The sequence below is a fragment of the Jaculus jaculus genome, chromosome 6 (genome assembly GCF_020740685.1).
Source record: "Jaculus jaculus isolate mJacJac1 chromosome 6, mJacJac1.mat.Y.cur, whole genome shotgun sequence".
Lineage (NCBI taxonomy): Eukaryota > Metazoa > Chordata > Mammalia > Rodentia > Dipodidae > Jaculus > Jaculus jaculus.
In genome coordinates, this window is record NC_059107.1 from 115,225,173 (window position 1) to 115,246,179 (window position 21,007).

General features: G+C 39.6%; 1 protein-coding gene across 7 annotated transcripts in view; it reads left to right on the forward strand.

The window, feature by feature from the left end:
* The window catches only part of LOC101613387 (transmembrane protein 19), a 58,854-nt gene that overhangs the window by 7,809 nt on the left and 30,038 nt on the right, over positions 1–21,007 (forward strand). For 5 of the 7 annotated variants that reach the window (XM_045151737.1, XM_045151738.1, XM_045151736.1 and 2 more), the window contains exons 2-4: positions 4,074–4,269; positions 15,208–15,341; positions 18,753–18,895. In XM_045151737.1, coding sequence (XP_045007672.1) covers positions 4,074–4,269; positions 15,208–15,341; positions 18,753–18,895 — 473 coding nt within the window. Of the gene's footprint in view, positions 1–4,073; positions 4,270–6,688; positions 8,567–15,206; positions 15,342–18,142; positions 18,589–18,752; positions 18,896–21,007 lie in introns of those variants that run through there. The other 2 variants (XM_004650106.2, XM_004673293.2) reach the window with 2 other exon arrangements.

Below are 21,007 nucleotides of genomic sequence, written 5' to 3' on the forward strand. Positions count from 1 at the left end.
TTTTTCAGTTGACTCAGGAAAGGTCATTGAATGCTGTTATTATAGTAGACACAGAAATATGAGAAGCATGTCCTTATCCTAGAGAAACTTACATGTAGTAGGAGGGAGAGAAAGTTAGAATGTAGTAATACTAGTTCTGATAGAGCAGCATATAACCCAGTGTTCTAGTCATTAAAAAATTCCTTGGAGCTGGAGAAATGGCTTAGCGGTTAAGCACTTGCCTATAAAGCCTGAGGACCCCACTTTGAGGCTCGATTCCCCAGGACCCACATTAGCCAGATGCACAAGGGGGCGCATGCGTCTGGAATTCATTAGCAGTAGCTGGCGGCCCTGGCACATCCGCGCGCGCACTCCCCCCCACCCCCCGCCCCGCCTCTTTCTCTGTCTGTCACTCTCAAATAAATAAATAAAAATAAAATGTTTTTTTTTAAATCCTTAATAAGATGGGGTGCCTACGTGGTGCTACAAGGAATGGGTAGAATTTGGTCATTTTAAGATTTCACTCACTGGTGTCATAAACAGTTTCAAATAGAATTATTTTTTAAAAAAGAAAGAAGGGGGCTGGAGAGATGGCTCAGTGGTTAAAGCATTTGCCTGCAAAGCCTAACGACTCAGGTTCAGTTCCCCAGTACCCACATAAAGCCAGATGCACATGTATTTGGAGTTTGTTTGCAGTGGCTAGAGGCCCTGGTGTACCCATTATGTCTGTCTGTCTCTCTCCCTCACTCCCTTTCTCTCTCTATATCTCCTTGAAAATAAATAAATTTAAAGGCTGAAGAGATATCTCAGTGGTTAGGGCACTTGCCTGCAATGCCTAAGGACCTGGGTTTGAGTCCCCAGTACCCACATAAAGAAAGATACACAGGGTGGCACATGTCTGGAGTTCATTTGCAGTGGCTTAGAGGCCCTGGTGTACCCATTCATTCATTCTCTCTGTCTCTCTTCTTCCCTTTTTCTCTTTAAATAAAATTTATTTAAAAGTTTTGAAATTAAATTTAAAAAGAGCAGAAGCTAGGCATTGTGACATATGGATGTAGTTAGTCCCAGTACTTGGGAGGTGGAAGCAACACAAGCAGGAGTTGAGGCTAGCCTGTGCTACATAGTAGCAAGACCCTGTCTCAAGGAAAAAAGACCTGAGAATGGTGGTGAACATTTGTTATCCCAGCACTGGGGATGTGGGTACAGGCAGATCCTTAGTGAGAGTTATAGGCCAGTGAGAGACCCTGTCTCCTAAAAAGGTAGACAACATGCCTAAGGAGCAACACCCTAGGTTGTCCTCTTTGGCATCCATACTCACAGGAATAAAATAATACAGTAATATTATTGGTTGTGAGTCTTTATTGGTGCCCTGATAAAAAGAAATACGTTTAACAGAATAGAGATCCCCAATTCCCAGAAAATATTTTCTAGTAAAATGGAAACATGAAAACATACAAACTGGTGACACAAATCTTCAGAGTATGTTTGGAACAGGGAGAAATGGGAGGTATTTACAGTAAATTTGAGCTTTCATCTGTGCCCCAGTCACTGGCAGTGTACAAATGTAATACCACGCGTGTGGGATAGAGCCAAAACTGTTACCTCAGTTGAGCTTTCTGAATCACTTGATCATCTTGTGTGAATTTTATGTTCCTTTTTATACACACATGACTGCATAATATTTAGGGAAATGAGGTAATCAAACCAGAGTTGTTAACATTTGAATGTTGATTCTCATGTTTCCAGGTCAGTTTCAGCTAGATTTGAAAGGAAAAATAGCTACAGAGCATTTTGTTTTTATAATTATGACTTCTGCTATCTTATGTAACTTAGGAGTTGATTGAAAAAAATGTTTGCAGTATTAACTATATAGAAGTAATACACCTTTGGGACTGGGGAGATGACTCAAATAGTTAAAGAAGGGTCTGGAGAGGTGGCTCATCAGTTAAGGCACTTGCCTGAAGAGCCTAACAACCCAAGTTCATTTCCCCAGTACCCATGTAAAGCCAGATGCACAAAGTGGCACATGCATCTGGAGTTCATTTGCAGCAGCTGGAGGCCCTGGCATGCCCATTATCTCTGTCTCTCACCTATCTTGCAAGTAAATATTTTTAAAAAATAGTTAAAGGAGCTTGCTTGTAAAAGCCTGATGGCCTATAGTCAATTCCCTAGTTACCCATCGAAAGCCCAACACAAAAAGTGGTACATGCTGAGCGTGGTGGCACAAATTTGAAATCCCAGCACTCAGGGGCAGAGAGAGAAGGATCGCCATGTGTTCAAGGCCACCCTGAGACTACATAGTGAGTTCCAGGTCAGCCTGGGCTAGAGTGAGACCCTACCTCAAAAAAAAAAAAAAGATAAATAAAAACAAAGAATATTTGCGCTGGAGAGATAGCTTAGCGGTTAAGGCATTTGCCTGCAAAGCCAAAGGATCCCATTTGACTCTCTAGGACGCATGTGTCTGGAGTTCGGTGCATTTGGCATTAATTTACAACAGCAAAAGACCCTGCTGTGCCCCCCCCCACACAAATGTTCAGATAATTTAAAAATAATATTGCCAGGCTTGATGGCACATGCCTTTAATTCCAACACTCAGGAGGCTGAATTAGGCTCACCCTGAGTTCAAGGCAGCTTGGAGCTAGAGTGAGACCCTACCTCAAAAACAAAACAATAAAAGTAATACAGTGCAATTTAAATATTTTGTATTAATATAGCAAGTTCTTGTTGAGTCCTTTCTATAAGTACCTGTCTTATTTTGTCTATACCATGTACACTAGCAGTAGATAAAAACATTGTGAAATAATTCCTGCTTGTAATAGTTTTACATAAAATTTGTTTAGATCAGTTATGCATGCTTTATTTACTGCCCATGTTGAGGACTATGTTGGAAAGAAATGTCTCTTTTAAAAAGCTCTACCAGGTGTGGTGGTGCACATCTTTAATCCCAGCATTTGGGAGGCAGAGGTAGGAGGTGCTCCATGAGTTTGAGGCCACCCTGAGACTATATAGTGAATACCAGGTCAACCTCAGCTACAGTGAAACTCATACAAAGAAGTCCTAAAATTGCCGGATGGGTGGTGCACACCTTCAGTCCCAGCATTTGGGAGGCCGATGTAGGAGAATCACTGTGAGTTCAAGGCCACCCTGAGACTACATAGTGTATTCTAAGTCAGCCAGGGCTAGAGTGAGACCCTACAACAAAACAACAATAAAAAAAATGCTCTAAAAAAGTATAGGCAGGGGAGATAGCCTGCTGGACCCAGTTCGATTCCCCAGTATACACGAGGCCCTGGCATTCCCTTTTTTTTTCACTTTCTCTCACTGCTTGCAAATAAAAAATACTTTTAACAAAATAGGGGCTAGAGAAATGGCTCAGCAGTTAAGACACTGGCATACAAACCAAAGGACCCAGGTTCAATTCTCCAGTACCCGCATAAAACCAGATACATAAGGTGGTGCATGTGTTTGGACTTCATTTACAGTAGCTAGAGGCCCTGGCATGTCCATTCTGTCTTTCTCCTTCCCCCGCCTTTATGTTTGCTTCTTTCTCTCAAACAAATAAATTTTAAGACATAGGGGCTAAGGAGTTGGCACAGTGGTTAAAGGCACTTCTTTACAAGCCTTGATGGACCACATTCAGTTCCCCAGTACCTATGTAAACCCAGATGCACAGAGTGGCATATGCATATTAGAGTTCAATTGCAGTGGTGGGATTGGGGCACCCATTCTCATACTCATTCTTTTTTTCTCTTTCTCCTTTCCTCTGCTTGCAAAAAAATAATAAAAATATTTAAGAAAAAAATAAAATTTAAAAAGTAAAGTCAATTTTCCCATTTATGTTATAAAAACTACCATATCCAGGCATGGTGGCACACACCCTAAATCCAAGCACTTGGGAGGCAGGGGTAGGAGGATTGCTGTGAGTTTGAGGCCAGCCTGAGACTCTATGTCCTGAATTCCAGGACAACCCAGATTAAAGGAAAAAAAAAATCCCATAAATGGGGGAGATTTTTAAAATTTTTTTTACTAACCATTTAGATACAATGGAAGTATGACAGTTGGAGTTTGAGTTGTTTTGTTTGTTTGTTTTTAAGGTTTCCTTTGGATCCTAAAAGAAGAAAAGAATGGGTTCGCCTGGTCAGGCGTAAAAATTTTGTGCCCGGAAAACACACTTTTCTGTGTTCAAAACACTTTGAAGCCTCCTGCTTTGACCTGACAGGACAAACCCGGCGACTTAAAATGGATGCTGTTCCAACCATATTTGATTTTTGTACCCATATAAAGTCTATGGTATGTAATGTTACTCTCTCTCTCTTCACCATTTTTAGAATCGTTCCTTTTTGTTTGTGCAGGGGAGCAATTCAAAATATCCTAAAATGAATACATAGCAATATACCTCAAGAAAGGTACAGGCCAGAACTAGAACTTGGGTCCCCTAGTTCTGACCTTCCCTCTCCAGGACAAACTGTCCTCCTGTGCAGTTTGAGCATTCCTAAACCAAAACCCAAATACATTAAAGATGCTCAACTGATAAGATTTGTACATGTATTCCAAAGAAATACTTCTGGCCCCAAACATGTTGAATATAGGATACTTGACCTGTGTTGTAATTGCACATTATCAACAAATGTAGCATTGCTGAAGCTGAGAAAGATTAATGAAATCTTCAGCATCACTGCTCTGATTTTAAGATGACATACCAGTGATGTGCCAAGTGTTTCAACAGCAGCATATCCACAGTTAAATCAAAAGATGTTGGTTTAGTGGAGGGATAACAAGAATCCATAGAGCTCACCCATTCAATCTGAGCTTGAGATCTTGGGAGTTTGAAATGTTGAAGAAGGGTTTTTTTTTTGACAATATATAGAATAATTGTAATTAAACAGAACTAAAGCCAGTGAGTTGAAGGATGGCTGAGAAATTATCAATGTGTATTTAACAAGTAATATTTGATAGGAAGGAAAGAATTAAAGTACAGGATGAATGAGTTAAAAGGTAGGCTTGAGGCCGGGCGTTGTGGCACACGCCTTTAATCCTAGCACTCAGGAGGCAGAGGTAGGAGTTTGAGGCCACCCTGAAATGACATAGTGAATTCCAGGTCAGCCTGGGCTACAGCAAGACCTTACCTCAAAAAAACAAACAAACAAACAAAGGTAGGTTTGAGAGCTGAAATATAGCTCTGTGGGAGAGTTTTCTGGCATGCATAAGGTTTGATCCCTAGTCCTACAGGAAGTAAGAGAAGGGAAAAACGAAAAGAAACATGTTATCTGGTTAAGGAAGATCTGGTCAGAGAAAGTTAACAAAAGGAAAGAAAGAATAAACACAAGTAGAGTATTTAGCTTTGAAAAGAGACAGATCTATCTTTTACTGAGAGGAAAGCCCCTTGCTTGAGTTATGACATTTAAATTTGTAAATGGACCAGAGTTAAAATCTGAATAGGACAAGGCCTAAAACCTTATGCACTCGAGTATGGGATTTGAAATGTTCCTTGAGACCCGTGTTATAGTGCGTGCCTATAATCCATGCACTCAGGAGGTGGAGGCAGGAGGATCAAGAGTTCAAGGCCAAAAAAAAATAAATAAAATAAATAAATAAAATTTTAAAAAAAGAGTTCAAGGCCATCAGCTACAGACCATTATCATAAGTAAATGCATGTGTATCAGGTGCATGAGATCCTGTCTCAAAAAAAAAAAAAAAAAAACAGATTTTCATTACTATCCAGTAACTACTAAACTTTATGCTAGATTCTTAGATGTTTGAGAGCTGCAGAGCGAAAAGGAGTCCCTGTCAACCCCTGTGCAGAAGGACCAACTATAGATTTTATGACAGGAACTGCAATTTATTCACTTTTATTTCCCCAGGAATTAATAGTGTGCATTTCAGTAAGTGAGTTGTGCTTTGTTTTGTTGTTGTTTGTTTGTTTTGAGACAGTTTTACTGTGTAGCCCAGGCTAGCCTTGAATTTATGGCAGTCCTCCTGCCTCAGCTTCCCAAATGCTGGGATCACAAGCAGATGCCACCACACATCACTGCTTTATTTAATATTTAATGCATAAATAACACACTACTAAGACATGATATATTCTAAAATTTATAAGTGGTTTATTCCTGGAGCATAATGAACAAAAGAGTCCTCAGCTTTCTGATGTGACCAAAGAATTCCTGATCTAGATTTTAAATCCTTGAAGATTTAATGTAAATAATTAGTATTTAGAAGCTTGATACTTGATAATATGCTTCTGTGGAGACTTCACATTTTACTTAAGTAGATGCTGGGTCTGAATGATTCATCAAACTGAGAGAAGACTATTTAACTTAAGAGGAAATCAAATCAGTACCACAGTGCAACAAAATGTCTAAATACATTTGAAATTTGTCTTAGTAAGAAAACTGCAAAGGAATTTTAAAGTCTCCATAGATTCATATTGACTACTTTGGAAGATACTTGGGAATCCACTTCTTATTTCCCAATCATTGTTTGAATAGCTCTGGAAATAAAGAACAGAATTAGAGATAGGTGACTAGAGTTAGTTCAACCTGTTGAGGATCTAACCTATGACCACATGAGCTATTTTACTGTTGTTTCCTATTAAGTTTAAAAGCCATTCTTAAAAGAGCAGTTTAAGCACTTTGTTCTCAAAACTGGACACTATTTACTTATTTGTGATATTCTATAATTTATGTTCAACTCTTTAATTTATTCGGCTCAGAAACTCAAGTCAAGAAATCTTTTGAAGAAAAACGACAGTTTTACTCCAACCGGACCATCTAACTTAAAGTCAAATGATAGTCAGCAAGTACTACTTGAACACAGTTATGCCTTTAGGAATCCTATGGAGGCAAAAAAGAGAATAATTAAACTGGAAGAAGAAATAGCAAGTTTGAGAAGAAAAATGAAAACTTGCCTACAAAAAGAACGCAGAGCAACTAGAAGATGGATCAAAGCCACGTGCTTTGTGAAGAACTTGGAAGCAAATAACATGGTACCTAAGGGCACATCAGAACACATTTTACCAACCGCCTTAAGCAGTCTTCATTTGGGAGATTTCAAAATTCTTGAACAAGATCAAGAAGATAAAATGTTACCAATTCTCTAAATCTAAAATAGCCCAAGAGTCTCCACAGTTTTCTTTCACAAACTAGATGCCCATCCTCCAATTCTTTTCAGAGATAAAGATAGTTGGCAGTTATGCCAAAATTGGGTACTTAATAAAGTTTTACTTGAAATAACTACCACTGTATAACTTATGAAGACTTGATTATAAGAAAAACAGAAAATTTTTAATTTGAGAATAAATAGAAGTGCCTTACACAAGAATTACGGTCTTAGAAATTTTCTTAGGAAATTGTATGTTTGCAAGGTGTTTCTGGTTTTGTCTTTTAAAGCTACTATTAAAGAATAGCTTATGACAAGTAATATGCTTAGTTTATATGACAGTGAAAATTTTTCTTGTACCAAAGCTGGGGTATTACATTCTAAAGAACATGCTGAATAGAAACTACTCATATTAAATGTAACCTTAAAACTGTTTGAATCTTTATTAATTATTATTGGCACTGGTTGAAAAAGTATAAAATAAGTTAGACGTGGTATTACAAGCCTTTACTCCTAGCACTCAGGAGGCAGAAATAGGAGGATTGCTACAAGTTTGAGATCCGTCTGAGACTGAGAGTATAAAGTGTGTTCCAGGTCAGCCTAGGCTAGAGTGAGAACCTACCTTGGAAAAAGAAAAAAAAAAAGAAAGAAAGAAAATTTATAGAATAAAACCTCTGGGGTACAGGGCAAGTCCTTTTATTTAAACTTTTTGTGCTTTTTTTCAACCAGTTAAAGTAAGCTTTGCATGACTGCCTTTATAAAAACATTGGATAAAGTAGGTTTAAAATATTTTTTAAACAATTATTTTGAATGTGAAATACCTTTGAGAATCCAAACTAGGTAAGGCCTGAAGTACCTCAGACTAGTAGAAACTGGTAGATGATTATACTTACCCTCCAAGGAAAACATGTAAAAATAATGCAGAATTCAAGATCCAGCTCTCCCCTTAGTAAAACAGACAAGTGTATACTACTATTTTGTTGCAGTAAAAACTCTGAATTTCTATCTTCAAAGCTCGTACGTGAATAAACATATTAGACATACTTAATTGATCCATGTGTGGTGATGGCAAAACTCTTAAGCTGTTTATTCATGTTAACTATTTTCTAAATTCTTTTCATATATTAGAAATAGCCTTTGTCCTCTCCATAAACTCACAATATAATTTAATCACAGAAAAGTATTTAGCTACAGTGTATTTTCACAACTTACAATGGAATCGATTTACAATCAGCTTTTTGAAAAATATTTTAAAGAGTTTAATATAGCAACTATAGTGCATAATGGATATACATGTATGCCTGTGATGAAGCTATGCAAATGCAAAGCATTTATAAACTAGAAGTATCAAAACGTCCTGTGGTTGCCACTTGAACCAGGAAGGGGTCTGCCTGATTTCACCAAATGTTGAATAAGAACCCTTCAAAAAGCTTTGGTTAATTACTGTAAAAATGTATTGATACATAAGTAAATTTGTTAAATTCTGCTTCAAGCTTGTGATACTACCATACAAACATAGCATATACCTGACCATAATTATGGGAAAATCTTTCCTCTAAAGAAATGGATTTTTGTCTATCTCTTTGCCAGCTGTCTTGATTGCCTGTGTGTGTGTTGGTTTGTTTTTGAGACAAGGTGCCATGTATTCCAGGTTGGCCTTGAATTCCCTGTAGTAAGATACAATGGACTTTCTGACCCTCCTGCTTCTACCTCTCAAATGTAGGTTTACTGGTGTGCAACCATGCCAAGTTTATGTTGTTCAGGACTGACCCTGCACTTCATGTATGCTAGGCAAGCATTCTACCATCTTAACTACATATTCAGCCCTTTCTCATTTTTTTTAAAAATATTTTTTTTATTTATTTGGGGAAGGGAGGAGAAAGAAGCAGATAGAAAGTAGGTGTTCAGGGCCTCCAGCCACTGCAAACCAACTCCAGATGCATGCCCCCTCCTCCCCCTTGAGGTAGGGTTTCACTCTAGCTCAGGCTGACCTGGAATTCACTATGTAGTCTCAGGGTGGCCTTGAACTCACGGCGATCCTCCTACCTCTGCCTCCCAAGTGCTGGGATTAAAGATGTGTGCCACCATGCTCAACTTTCCCTTCTCATAAAAAAAAAAAAAAAAAATTGCCTGGCATGGTGGTGAATGTCTTTAAAAGTTTTTTTTTAATTATTTTATTTATTTATTAGAGAAAGAGAATGGGCATATCAGGACCACCAGCAATTGCAAATGAACTCCAGACATATGCACCACCATGTGCATCTGGCTTACGTGGGACCTGGAGAACCAAACCTGGGTCCTCTGGCTTCACAGGGAAGCGCCTTAACCATTAAACCATCTCTCCAGCCTGGTGCACATCTTTAATCCCAACACTCAGGAGGCAGAGGTGGTAGGACCTCTGTGAGTTCAAGGCTAGCCTGAGCCTCATGAGGTAGGATCTCGTTCTAGCCTATGCTGACCTGGAATTCACTATGTATTCTCAGGCTGGCCTTGAACTCGCAGAGATCCTTCTACCTCTGTCTTCCTGGTGCTGGAATTAAAAGTATATACCACCATGTCCAGCCTTACTCATTTTTTTTAAATTTTATTTTATTTTTCATGGATTTTCATGGTAGGGTCTCACTCTAGCCCAGGCTGACCAGGAATTCACTTTGTAGTTTGAGGGAGACCTCCAACTTAAGTGCTAAAAGGTGTATGCCACCATGCCCAGCTCTTTCTCATTTTTTTATGACATTTATACATTGATACTAGCAACAACATTTTTACAATATTAGCACTTTCTTTCTCATGAGGAATTTCTTCTAAGCAAATGCAAAGGTAGACAAGTATCTGTTTATCTGAGAGAGAATGAGAGGCAGATAACGGGCGTGCCAGGGCCTTTAGCAAATGAACAGACACATGTACTACCTTGTATATCTGGCATTATATGGGTATTGGAGAATCAAACTTGGGTCCTGAGGCTTTGCAGGCAAGTGCCTTAACAGCTGCACCATCTCTGCAGCCCTGACAAAAATCTCGATGCTCATGAGATACTCATAACAAATGCATATGAAAATCCTTTTGCAAATGTTATAAACCTCACTAATCATTGTATCTTAAGGATTGGATATAGTTCATTTGAACTGTCATTGCATATTTTTCTTCTATTTCTATTGTGTATGTTTGTTGGTTTCAGATACCTTTATAACATCTCAAATATTATTAGCCAACACATTGCCCATATCTACTTTATAACTCAAGATAAGATGAGAAAATAATCACATTAACATAAACTGTGTTTTGCAAGTCTAGCATTCTGTGCCAAACACCAAACACAAGTATCCTCCACGTAATATTTACATTATCCTGATACCTTAATACAGCGTTTTCTATGCCATAAAAATCAGACATTACAAAACACAACAAGTTTATGTAGTCATTTGCCATTTTGTTACACAGTTGTCTTATTTGCAGTACTGGGGGTTTGACCAGATGCTAGAGACAAGTGCTACCACTATTCCATAATGTCTATTCTTTTCCCTTAAATATTATTTGACACCATTGAGTAAGTAATGCTCAGCAATTTAATTTTGTGTGCATTTTCTCCTTGATATTTTTGTTAATGTCTTGACCAAATGCTCCAGATTTTTCCTTCATCAAGTTGTTTTATTAACATACACTGTCTACCTTAAAAGTAGCTTCATGGCTTAACATGGTGGCACCCATCTGTAACCTTAGCAACTAGAAGGTGGAGGTAGGAGAGTTGCAAGTTCTACACCAGGGTTTAAAAATGAAAAGCAAACTGCATTCATTCATAGAGAAAACCCTGAAAGCAATTGTATTTGAGTTCTTTAGAGGAAAAGAACCCATAGAATGAATTGTATTAAAAGTGGAATTTATTGGATTAGCTAGTGGCACTCCAATAATAGCAGTCTGCAGGCTTAAGAGTCAAGGAACCTAGTAGCTGTTCAGTCCACGTGGCTGGATGCCTCAGCAGATCCACTGGTCCAGGCTGGCAGGCTGAGGAAACTTGGTTCCAATTTTGAAGGACAGCTGAACAGGATAGATGCACGTGCAAGTGAAGGCACTCACCAGAAAGCAGTACAGGAAGCCAGGAAGGAGGAAGGGGCTCTCTTCTCCAAGAGCTTTCCTGAATAAAGCCCCCCTTCAGGAGGGCTGCCCACTCTAGGGGAAGGACTTCCTCCTTCCTGGAAGCAACCTCAGAGACCCACCCAAGAGGAATGTCTGTGAATTCCTAACAAGTATCAAATTGACAACAGAACTTAACCATCACAGCAATCTTAAAATTGCTTTTCAGTCTATTGAAAGATGTTCTAGCTAACTAAATATCATAAAACTAATTTGCCGGGCATGGTGGCGCACGCCTTTAATCCCAGCACTCGGGAGGTAGAGGTAGGAGGATCGCTGAGAGTTCGAGGTCACCCTGAGACTACATAGTTAATTCCAGGTCAGCCTGGACCAGCATGAGACCCTACCTTGAAAAACCAAAAAAAAAAAAAAGCTAATCAAATCATCCATGCTGATACTAAGCACTTGGGAGGTAGAAGCCGGAGGATCAGAAGTTGAAGGCTAGCCTAGACTCCGTTTCAAGAAACAAAAACAAGCAAAATTTTACCCAGCTAGATACAACATAAATCCTCTGTTAAGTCTATTTTATCTCCTGGACACCAATGTCACTAAGAAAAACCACCAAAAGCTAGAAACTTGGACAGATTAATATTGGGCTGAGAGATATAGCTCAGTGGCAAACTATGTGCTTAGTATGCATGAAGCCCAGGGTTCAAATCCTGGCACCAAAACAGTAGGATGACATGATTTTCTGCTAAGCTGCTCAAACCTAAGGATATAATGTAATGCATTCTATAGAAGATATAGGTGAGCCAGGTGTGGAGGCACACACCTTTAATCCCAGCACTTGGGAGGCAGAGGTAGAAAGATCACCATGAGTTCAAGGCCACCCTGAGACTATAGTGAGTTCCAGGTCAGCCTAGGCTAGAGTGAAACCCTACCTCGAAAAACCAAAAAAAAAAAAAAAAAAAAAGATGCAGGTGTAAAGTGCTTTTGTAAACACTGTTGAGTTGGAGCACAATGAAAGCATACAAGATATTTTTACAATCAAGTGCTTTGTTTTTGAAATAAAACATTTCTTAGAATGACTTACCCAAGGAGGTAGGATACTAGTGTTTGACCTAATTACAGTTATTTGGGTTGCAAGACATGTTTACCCTTAAAAAAAAAAAAAAGTAAATGTGAAACTATCTGCTAAAAGGAAAACACAGTTTAAGTTTTGGAGTATTTGAAGTTTGGTATTTTGTATAAAATAATCCTACTGACACATTTCTGAAATAATCCAGTCTTACTAAATAGTTGTCTCCCTAATTTTTTCTTACAAACTGTTAGGAGGTAGGTTCTATTATCTCTGATTTACAAAAGAAGGCATCTGTTTATGTGCTAATCTTCACAAGAGATAAAAATACCTGTGGTGTACACATTTCTCCAGTGAACACACCTTGTGCCACCAAGTCCTTTCTGCCCTCCATATACTAATCCTGTAATAGTTATCATTCAAATGACTGTCCCTCAACAAAACAAAAGGTAAACTTCTGTTTACTAAAGGTCATCCATGATGTCATTGTTGAGTATATCCAGGTAGATTTACAATGTTTTATCTCATTTCTCAGTGTTAGAATACGGGTAATTTTAATTTTGAATATAATACAAAAATTGTTATCTTTATTACCAGGAGTGGGATTCTTTTGATATTAGAGAGTTGAAAACTTTATAAAATTCAAGATTTTGTAACGTATCTTAAGCAGTAACATATTGTACTCTCAAAAACATATTTGAAATTTGTTGATATTAAAATTCTGTTTCCAAGTAATGTCATGCCTGTTATTTTCAAAAAATAACTATTTCTTTGAAAGTCCTTCACTTAATTTGACCTCTTAAAAAACTTTTATAGAATTCCTTCTCACTAAATTAAATTGTAAAACATGTGAAGCCTTAAAGATGAACTAGTTTCATAATTGTTGCTCAAGTAACTTCTAAATGTACATTATATCCCTGTTGGAAATGCTACTTATGCCATCTAGGCCAGATGTTTGAAGGCTAAAAAAAATCTTCTGGAGCTGTGGTGGTACACAGCTTTAATCCCAGCATTTGAGAGGCAGAGGTAGGAGGAACCCTGTGATTTGAGACCAGCCTCAGACTACATAGTGAATTCCCGGTCAACCTGCACTAGAGTGAGAGCTCCCTCAACAAACAAACAAAATTATTATGGGCTTGGAATGCCACTCAGTAGTAGAGTATCTGTGTAGCATGTCTAGCACAGGGCCTTCAGTTTGATCCCCAGCACCAAAAAACTGAAGAATTCATATAGTTCTCTGACAACTTTGTTTACACAAAGACTGGCTTATGGATATGATTATCAAAACATTTTAATACCAAGATCATGATCAGTGCCTTCAAGTACTTTTCTCATTATTAAATTATTGTTCCTTAAAGGCTATGGTTGTAAAAGTACTATCTTCAACTTGGCAAAAGGATGGAACCTCTCAGATGTGGTTCCCATTATCAAGACTATAGGAAAAACACTCTGTTGCTTTTCCCTATCCTCCCTGTTATCCTCACCTTAATGCTTATTTTGAATGGGTTGAATATAAGACGACAAATCAGTTTTCAAATTACTGTCTTTACCTTTTTAAAAACATGCTCCAAGACTTAATAAAGATATATCTCTGTTTAAAGTCAAGGAATGATAGACACATTTGTCTCAGATGAGCTTTTGGTTTAATAAATTCTCTAGCAAATATTTCAAACCTTATCTCAAATTCTTCATTCTTTTTTTTTTTTTTGGTTTTTCTAGGTAAGGTCTCACTCTAGCCCAGGCTGACCTGGAATTCACTGTGGAGTCTCAGGGTGGCCTCGAACTCACAGCGATCCTCCTACCTCTGCCTCCCGAGTGCTGGGATTAAAGGCGTGCACCACCACACCCGGCTCAAATTCTTCATTCTTTTGAATTTCTACATTCATCCTCTTCTTAACCCTCAAAACTTTACAAGAGACTATCAAGACTAGTCAGTTAGCAAAGTCCTTGACACCTTCATGTCAGCTTGGACTCCCTGTGACGCCTTCCCTAAACACTCTAAAGTGATATGCTTTCTCCAGTCCTATTTTTTATATAAAGTCTTCATCTTACTATAACTTAATTATGTGTCTGGCTGCATCTTCTATGTTCCTTCAAGCAAACTTTTTTTTTTTTGAGGTAGGGTTTCACTTTAGCTCAGGCTGACCCTAGAATTCACTATGTAGTCTCAGGGTGGCCTTGAACTCACAGAGATCTTCCTACCTGTGCCTCCTGAGTGCTGGGATTAAAGGTCTGCCAATAAGCCTGGCTAACTTTTTGTTTTATTGTCCTGTTTCCTCTTTAGACCTCACAGGTCTGATGTGTGTATATGAAGCACTCAAATATTAGCAGAGCTTTAGGAAATCTAGCCACTCTCTTGGCTTAGATTCAAAGGATTGTATAAAAACTACACATTTTGAAATTAGGATAAGTTTTTCAACTGGTAAATACCAAATGTTTACCATAAATAAATCCAAACCTCTTTGCATCAAAGAAAAAAAAAAAAACTGGATGTGGTGATGTATGCCTTTAATCCCAGCACTCGGGAGGCAGAAGTAGGATCACTGTGAATTTGAGGCCAGCCCGAGACTACATAGTGAATTCCAGGTCAACAGGCTACAGCAAGACTCTACCTTAAAAATAAAAAATTTTAAAAAGCATTTATTCTCTAAAATTTTAAGCAATAATGCAATTTCTATGCATTTCTATATATTGCAATTTCTATATATTGTGAGTCCTAAACTGCATGTTAGCCATGGGAAACATCTATGCTAAGAACAGAATTAACTGTTGGAAAGATTTATGCAAACACAAGTTTCTTACCTTCTCAGAGCTTTAATAATGATTGCACTGGTATTGTCATATGATGATACAAAATTTCTGAACCCTAAGTTTAATTGTAGGTATTCAGGCACAGAAAGACAAAGTACAGCTCATGTCTCAGAAAATGGAGAAAAATAACGATTTGAAGGGCCATTTCCTTGTAACAGCTAATTTCTTTCACCCAGTTCCAGTTAGGAACCACAGAAGCACTGCCACCATCTAAGGCTGTACTGGGACCTGCAGTTGAGCACAGAAGGAAGACAGCACATGGAATGACTGCTCCTCGAATACAAGGAGTACAGCTTCTGCATACAAAAAGGTGGGCTTCCACAGTCAGCTACAGCACTCAATCCAGAATTTCTGTATGCATTAGCTTTCAGGGCTCAGATTTGTACAAATCTGCTCATGTGCATATTGAGTTCCTCTGCTTATCAGTAAAATGCTTGCATTTTATACATCCAGGGATGGCTGAAAGCTAGGTGTTCCTGAGTCTGGGTCATTGGTGGAAACATTTTTGAAATAGTGATAGGCAGGAAACTTTGGTTGGGGGATCAGGGCCCTCTGCTCTCCATCAGTTTTATTTGAAACAACTTTTTTTTTAGTCTCAGGGTGGTCTCAAACTCATGGCAATCCTCCTACCTCTTCCTCCTAAGTACGGAGATTAAAGGTATGCACCACCACACCTGGCTGAAAGAACATTTTTTTGTTTTATTGTTGTTGTTGTTGTTGTTTTATGAGAGAGAATTGGCATGCTAGGGTCTCCAGCCACCAAAACCAAACACCAGATGCATGTGTCATCTTGTGTGCATGAACAACCTTGCACTCTTGCATCACCTTGTGCTGGCTTACATGAGATCTGGAAAGTAGAACTTGAGTCCTTAGGCTTCACAGGCAGGTGCATTAACCATTAAGCCATCTCTCCAGTCCTGAAACAGCTTTTTAATTAGAAGACATTCTTCTGTAGAGTGACATCACTGGGGAGACAGCACAGAGGTAGAGTAGTTATCTCCCATTCATGAGACCCTAAGTTTAACCTCCAGCACCACAGAATTATTATAAGCAAAGGAACTGATTTGGCAAACATAGACCTGGGTATTGTTGGGAGACAGCCAGACAATCCTGTGGAGTCCAGGCTGTTTTATAAGATCAGATGGTCAGAAGAGGTCACCCAGTGATGACTGTGATGAAGGCAAAAAGGAGTCCACTTTGGCCAGGCCTGGTGGCACGTACCTTTAATCCTAGCACTCAGGAGGCAGAGGTAGGAGGGTCACTGAGTTTGAGGCCACTGTGATGTCAGCCTGGGCTAGAGAGAGACCCTATCTCAAAAAAACAAAAATAAGTCTACTTCATAATTTTGTTTAAGCAAAAGATAAAACATCACTCTATGAACCATAACGAACACTATCTTTTATTATTAACTTTACCCAGTAGTTTGGTAATATTATATACCTGATACCACAGTGAGCAAAACAATTATCTAGACAAAACAAGCTGAGACAGGAGTGAGCAAGAACTTAATGGGTTTCTGTAAAAGCCAGTACTATTTAGTCCTACTTAACAAATTTTATTATCTTCCAAACAACAGTTGCCTTGGCATATGTTTAGAATTTTTTTTTAAAGCATAATTTCATAAGTAGCTACCAGCAGTGTCAATAATATGCTTTAAAGCCAGGCATGGTGGCACATGCCTTTAATCCCAGCACTCCACTCGGGAGACAGAGGTAGGAGGATTGCCAAGAGTTCAAGGCCACCCTAAGGCTACATAGTGAATTCCAGGTCAGCCTGGGCTAGAGTGAAAAAAAAAAAGTGTCATTTGTAGCCAGGCATGGTGGCGCACGCCTTTAATTGCAGTACTTGGGAGGCAGAGGAAGGAGTATCACCATGAGTTCAAGGCCACCCTGAGATTACATAGTGAGTTCCAGGTCAACCTGGACTAGAGTGAGACCCTGCCTCGAAAAACCAAAAAAAAAGTGTTATTTGCTGGTTTGGTGACACACGCCTTTAATCCCACCACTCAGAGGAGGCAGAGGTAAAAGGATCACCATGAGTTTGAGGCCAGCCAGAGAGACTACATAGTGAATTCCAGGTCAGCCTGGGCTCAACCCCACCTTGAAAAGAGCAAGTGCTATGACTGGGTTGTCACAATCGTGTACTTTATCCAAAACACTCTTGTCTTACAGTGTCAGTAGTTAACTGAAAAATTTCAGATGTGTAATTAAGATGTGTAATCATCAGCTAGTTACTACTAACTCTCAGGCAAATAAACATTAATTTCAAATAAAAAGAGAAATCAGCCAAAAGACTTGAACTGTTAATTCTAATAAGAAGTTCTAATAGCTAACTGTAATGACCAAGATCACTTTATGAAGTGTGCAGGAACAAACTCTTCCATAATGTAAGTGGTAGCACATGCCTCTTGGTAGGCAGAGGTTGGAAAATCCCTGTGAGTTCAAGGCCAGGCTGAGACTACACAGTGAATTCCAGACCAGCGTGGACTAGAGTGAGGCCCTACCTCAAAATAACCAAAAAAGGAAAAAAAAATGTAAGTAGGAACTTAGTTTAGTTTTATCTTTACATATTTAGCATCCAGAGGAGTCAGGCTCGCTGGAGAAAGTGCCCAGCTGTTTAAAAGTACTTTTTCTTTCTTTCGTTTGTCAAGGTAGGGTCTCACACTGTCTAGCCCAGGCTGACCTAAAATTCACCACGCAGTCGCAGGCCTCTGACCCATGGCAAACCTCCTTCCTCTGCCTCCAGAGTGCTGCGGTTAAAGGCATGCGCCACCACACCCGGCTTTAAGTTACCTTTTAAAGTTACTTTCCTTCCCTCCCTCCCTCCTCCCTGTTTTGTTTTTCGAGGTAGGGTCTCCCTCTAGCTCAGGCTGACCTGGAATTCACTGTGTAGTCTCAGGGTGGCCTCGAACTCATGGTGATCCTTCTCCCTCTTGCTAGGTCTCAAAATTCTCCTACAACATAGTAATTCCTCTGCCTCCAAAATAACATCCCCAAGTAATATCTGACAGAAACACTCTGTACACTAAAAACCACTTGGATAGCAGTATAACCTTGAAATGAACTCCCTGGCTCTAAGCTCACGCACATATCATTATTCTATTCCGTACAGGTTCTAGCGCCCACACCAACTTCACCTCTGCCTATAGTTTCAATCTTCATAGTGCAGGATATTCCCAAATGCAAGGGCATCTGTGTCCACATGTCAGTGCTCCAAAAACCTCGCCCAGCTCAGGCTTCTGGGCTCCAGCAGCGCCTGAGCTGTGCCGCTGGCACTCACGTTAAGTGATCACGTGACCGAGGCGGTGCCGCGGCGCATGCGCACAGGGAGCGAGCCACCGACGGAGGAGGCGCAGGCAAAACTCCCAGGATCTTAACCCACCTGGCTGGACTTGAACCTTTGCCTGGGTTAGCGTCGTGGGTCCCGGAAGGCACTCAACGCAACTCGCCCAGGTCCGCCGCCTCCTGCGGCGGCTGAGGCTGGCGGTGGGCGGAGCTCGCGGCCGCCGACAGCCAATTGGCCGGGCTGTGTCTGTCTCTCCTTCCGCGTCTCTCCAGGTGAGAGCCTAAGAGCTGGAGAGCTGCACCCCAGCAATTTCCAGAACCTTGGATTTTTTTTGTTGTTGCTGTTGGGTTGGTAGAAGATGACATTTATGTTTGCCTCTAAAGGAAAATTTTTGCAGGCAACTTAAATGATCTAATTCATCTTTTTCCCCCCTCAGGGCCTTATTTTCCATGACAGATCTTGACGACAATATATGCCAAAGATACATAGAAATGATCACTAATATAGTAGTATTGAGCTTGATCATTTGCATTTCCCTGGCCTTCTGGATTATGTCAATGACTGCTAGCACCTATTATGGTAAGTAGTAATATTCTAAGTTGTTTTAGACTCTTACGTGAAATTTTAAACTGATATGCAATCCAAAACTGTCTCCTCTAACTAATCATGGCTATTTAGTTGCTATTAGTTTCACAATCTAAACTTAGTTTAGTGACATGACATGGTGTTTTGCATGTTGGAAAGCCTTTATTTAATAAAGCTTGTGATAATATTAATTATGCTTATTTCAAGATGTTTCTGTTTCACGTGATGAAAACTTATATAAAATATAATTTTGTAAAGCAACTTTGGAGACACTTTTGATTTTGAGTAACCTGAGTAATGAAGGTTAACAATTTCATATATCCTGCAAAAATAATGAACAATAACAATACTGTGATACATTTGGACATTTAAAGGATTCATCAGTTTGGTCATTTATAAGAATTGACTTCTAATGCCATAGATGTAGCTTAGTGGTAGAGTGCTTGTGCTGAGTTTGATCCTCAGCCTGACAAAAATAAATAACTAAATAAATGAAAAATACTTTTAAATTTTAATGCCAGGCTGGAGAGATGTCTTAGTGATTAAGGCACTTGCCTGCAAAGCCTAAGGACCCAGGTTCAACTCCCCAGAACCCACACAAGGCAGACACACAAGGTGACACATGCTCACAAGATGGTACATGCCATCTAGAGCTCGTTTGCAGTGGCTAGAGACCCTGACATGCCAATTCTCCCCCCCCCATTATCTCATAAAAAAATAAATAAAAACTTAAGGCTATTTTGCATAAGCTTTGGTTTTGGTTTAGTTTGTTGGTTTGTATCTTGTTTTGCTGTTTAGGCCAGACTGGCCTTGAACACACAATTCTCCTGTCTCAATCTGAATGCTAAGATTACAAGTGTAAACCATTATGCATATTGGCTCAGAACGTTAAAGGGTTTTTTCCCTCCTTAGTATATCTAAATTTTACAAAATGACTTTTTCACATACACATAATACATTCCTTAATCATAAGATTTATTTAAATTTTTTTGTTTGTTTTTTGAGGCGGGATCTCACTCAGGCTGACCGATGTATTCTCTGCAATGATCCTCCTACCTCTGCCTCCCCAGTGCTGGGATTAAAGGTGTGTGCCACCATGCCCAGCTAAAAAATATTTTTTATTTATATGCAAGCAGAGAGGGGCAGAAAGAATGAGAGAAAACATGAGAATGGGTATGCCAGGGCCTCCAGCCACTATAAACAAACTCCAGATGCATGCACCACCTTGTGCAGCAGGCTTTACATGGGTACTGGGGGATCAAACCCTGGTCCTTAAGCTTTGCAGGCAAGCACCTTAACTGCTAGGTCATCTATCCAGCCTGATCGTAGGATTTTTAAAGGTTTTTGTTTTTTCAATGCTGGGGAATGAACCCAGGGTTTTGTACATGCTAGACAAATCCTCAAAGGTTGCTTCATATCCAGCCTTTGGGATTTTTTAGGTTGTTTTGTTTTGTTTTTTGAGATAGGGCCCCATTCTAGCTCAGGCTAACCTAGAATCCACTATGTAGTCTCAGGCTGGCCTTGAACTCACAGTGATCCTCCTACCTCTGCCTCCTGAGTGCTGGGATTAAAGGCGTGTGCGTTTTTTTTGTTTGTTTGTTTGTTTGCTTTTAAATTTATTTATTTATTTATTTATTTATTTGAGAGCGACAGACATAGAGAGAAAGACAGATAGAGGGAGAGAGAGAATGGGCGCGCCAGGGCTTCCAGCCTCTGCAAACGAACTCCAGACGCGTGCGCCCCCTTGTGCATCTGGCTAACGTGGGACCTGGGGAACCGAGCCTCGAACCGGAGTCCTTAGGCTTCACAGGCAAGGGCTTAACCACTAAGCCATCTCTCCAGCCCGCGTGTGCGTTTTTTGAGACTGAGTATCACTGTGTTGTCCAGGCTAGCCTCAAACTCATGATCCTCTCTCATCCTCCTGTATGCTGGCATTGTAACCATGGGTCACCACATCCAGTGGGATCTTTAAAAGTTGTGAAGCTGCATTAGAACATGGCTATATACAAACTTCCTCTTCCTAGAAGATACATATATTACACATTTATTTCACAACCAAGAAAAAGTGGAGAGGAGAGTGAGCATGTGAATTCTTACACGTAGCTG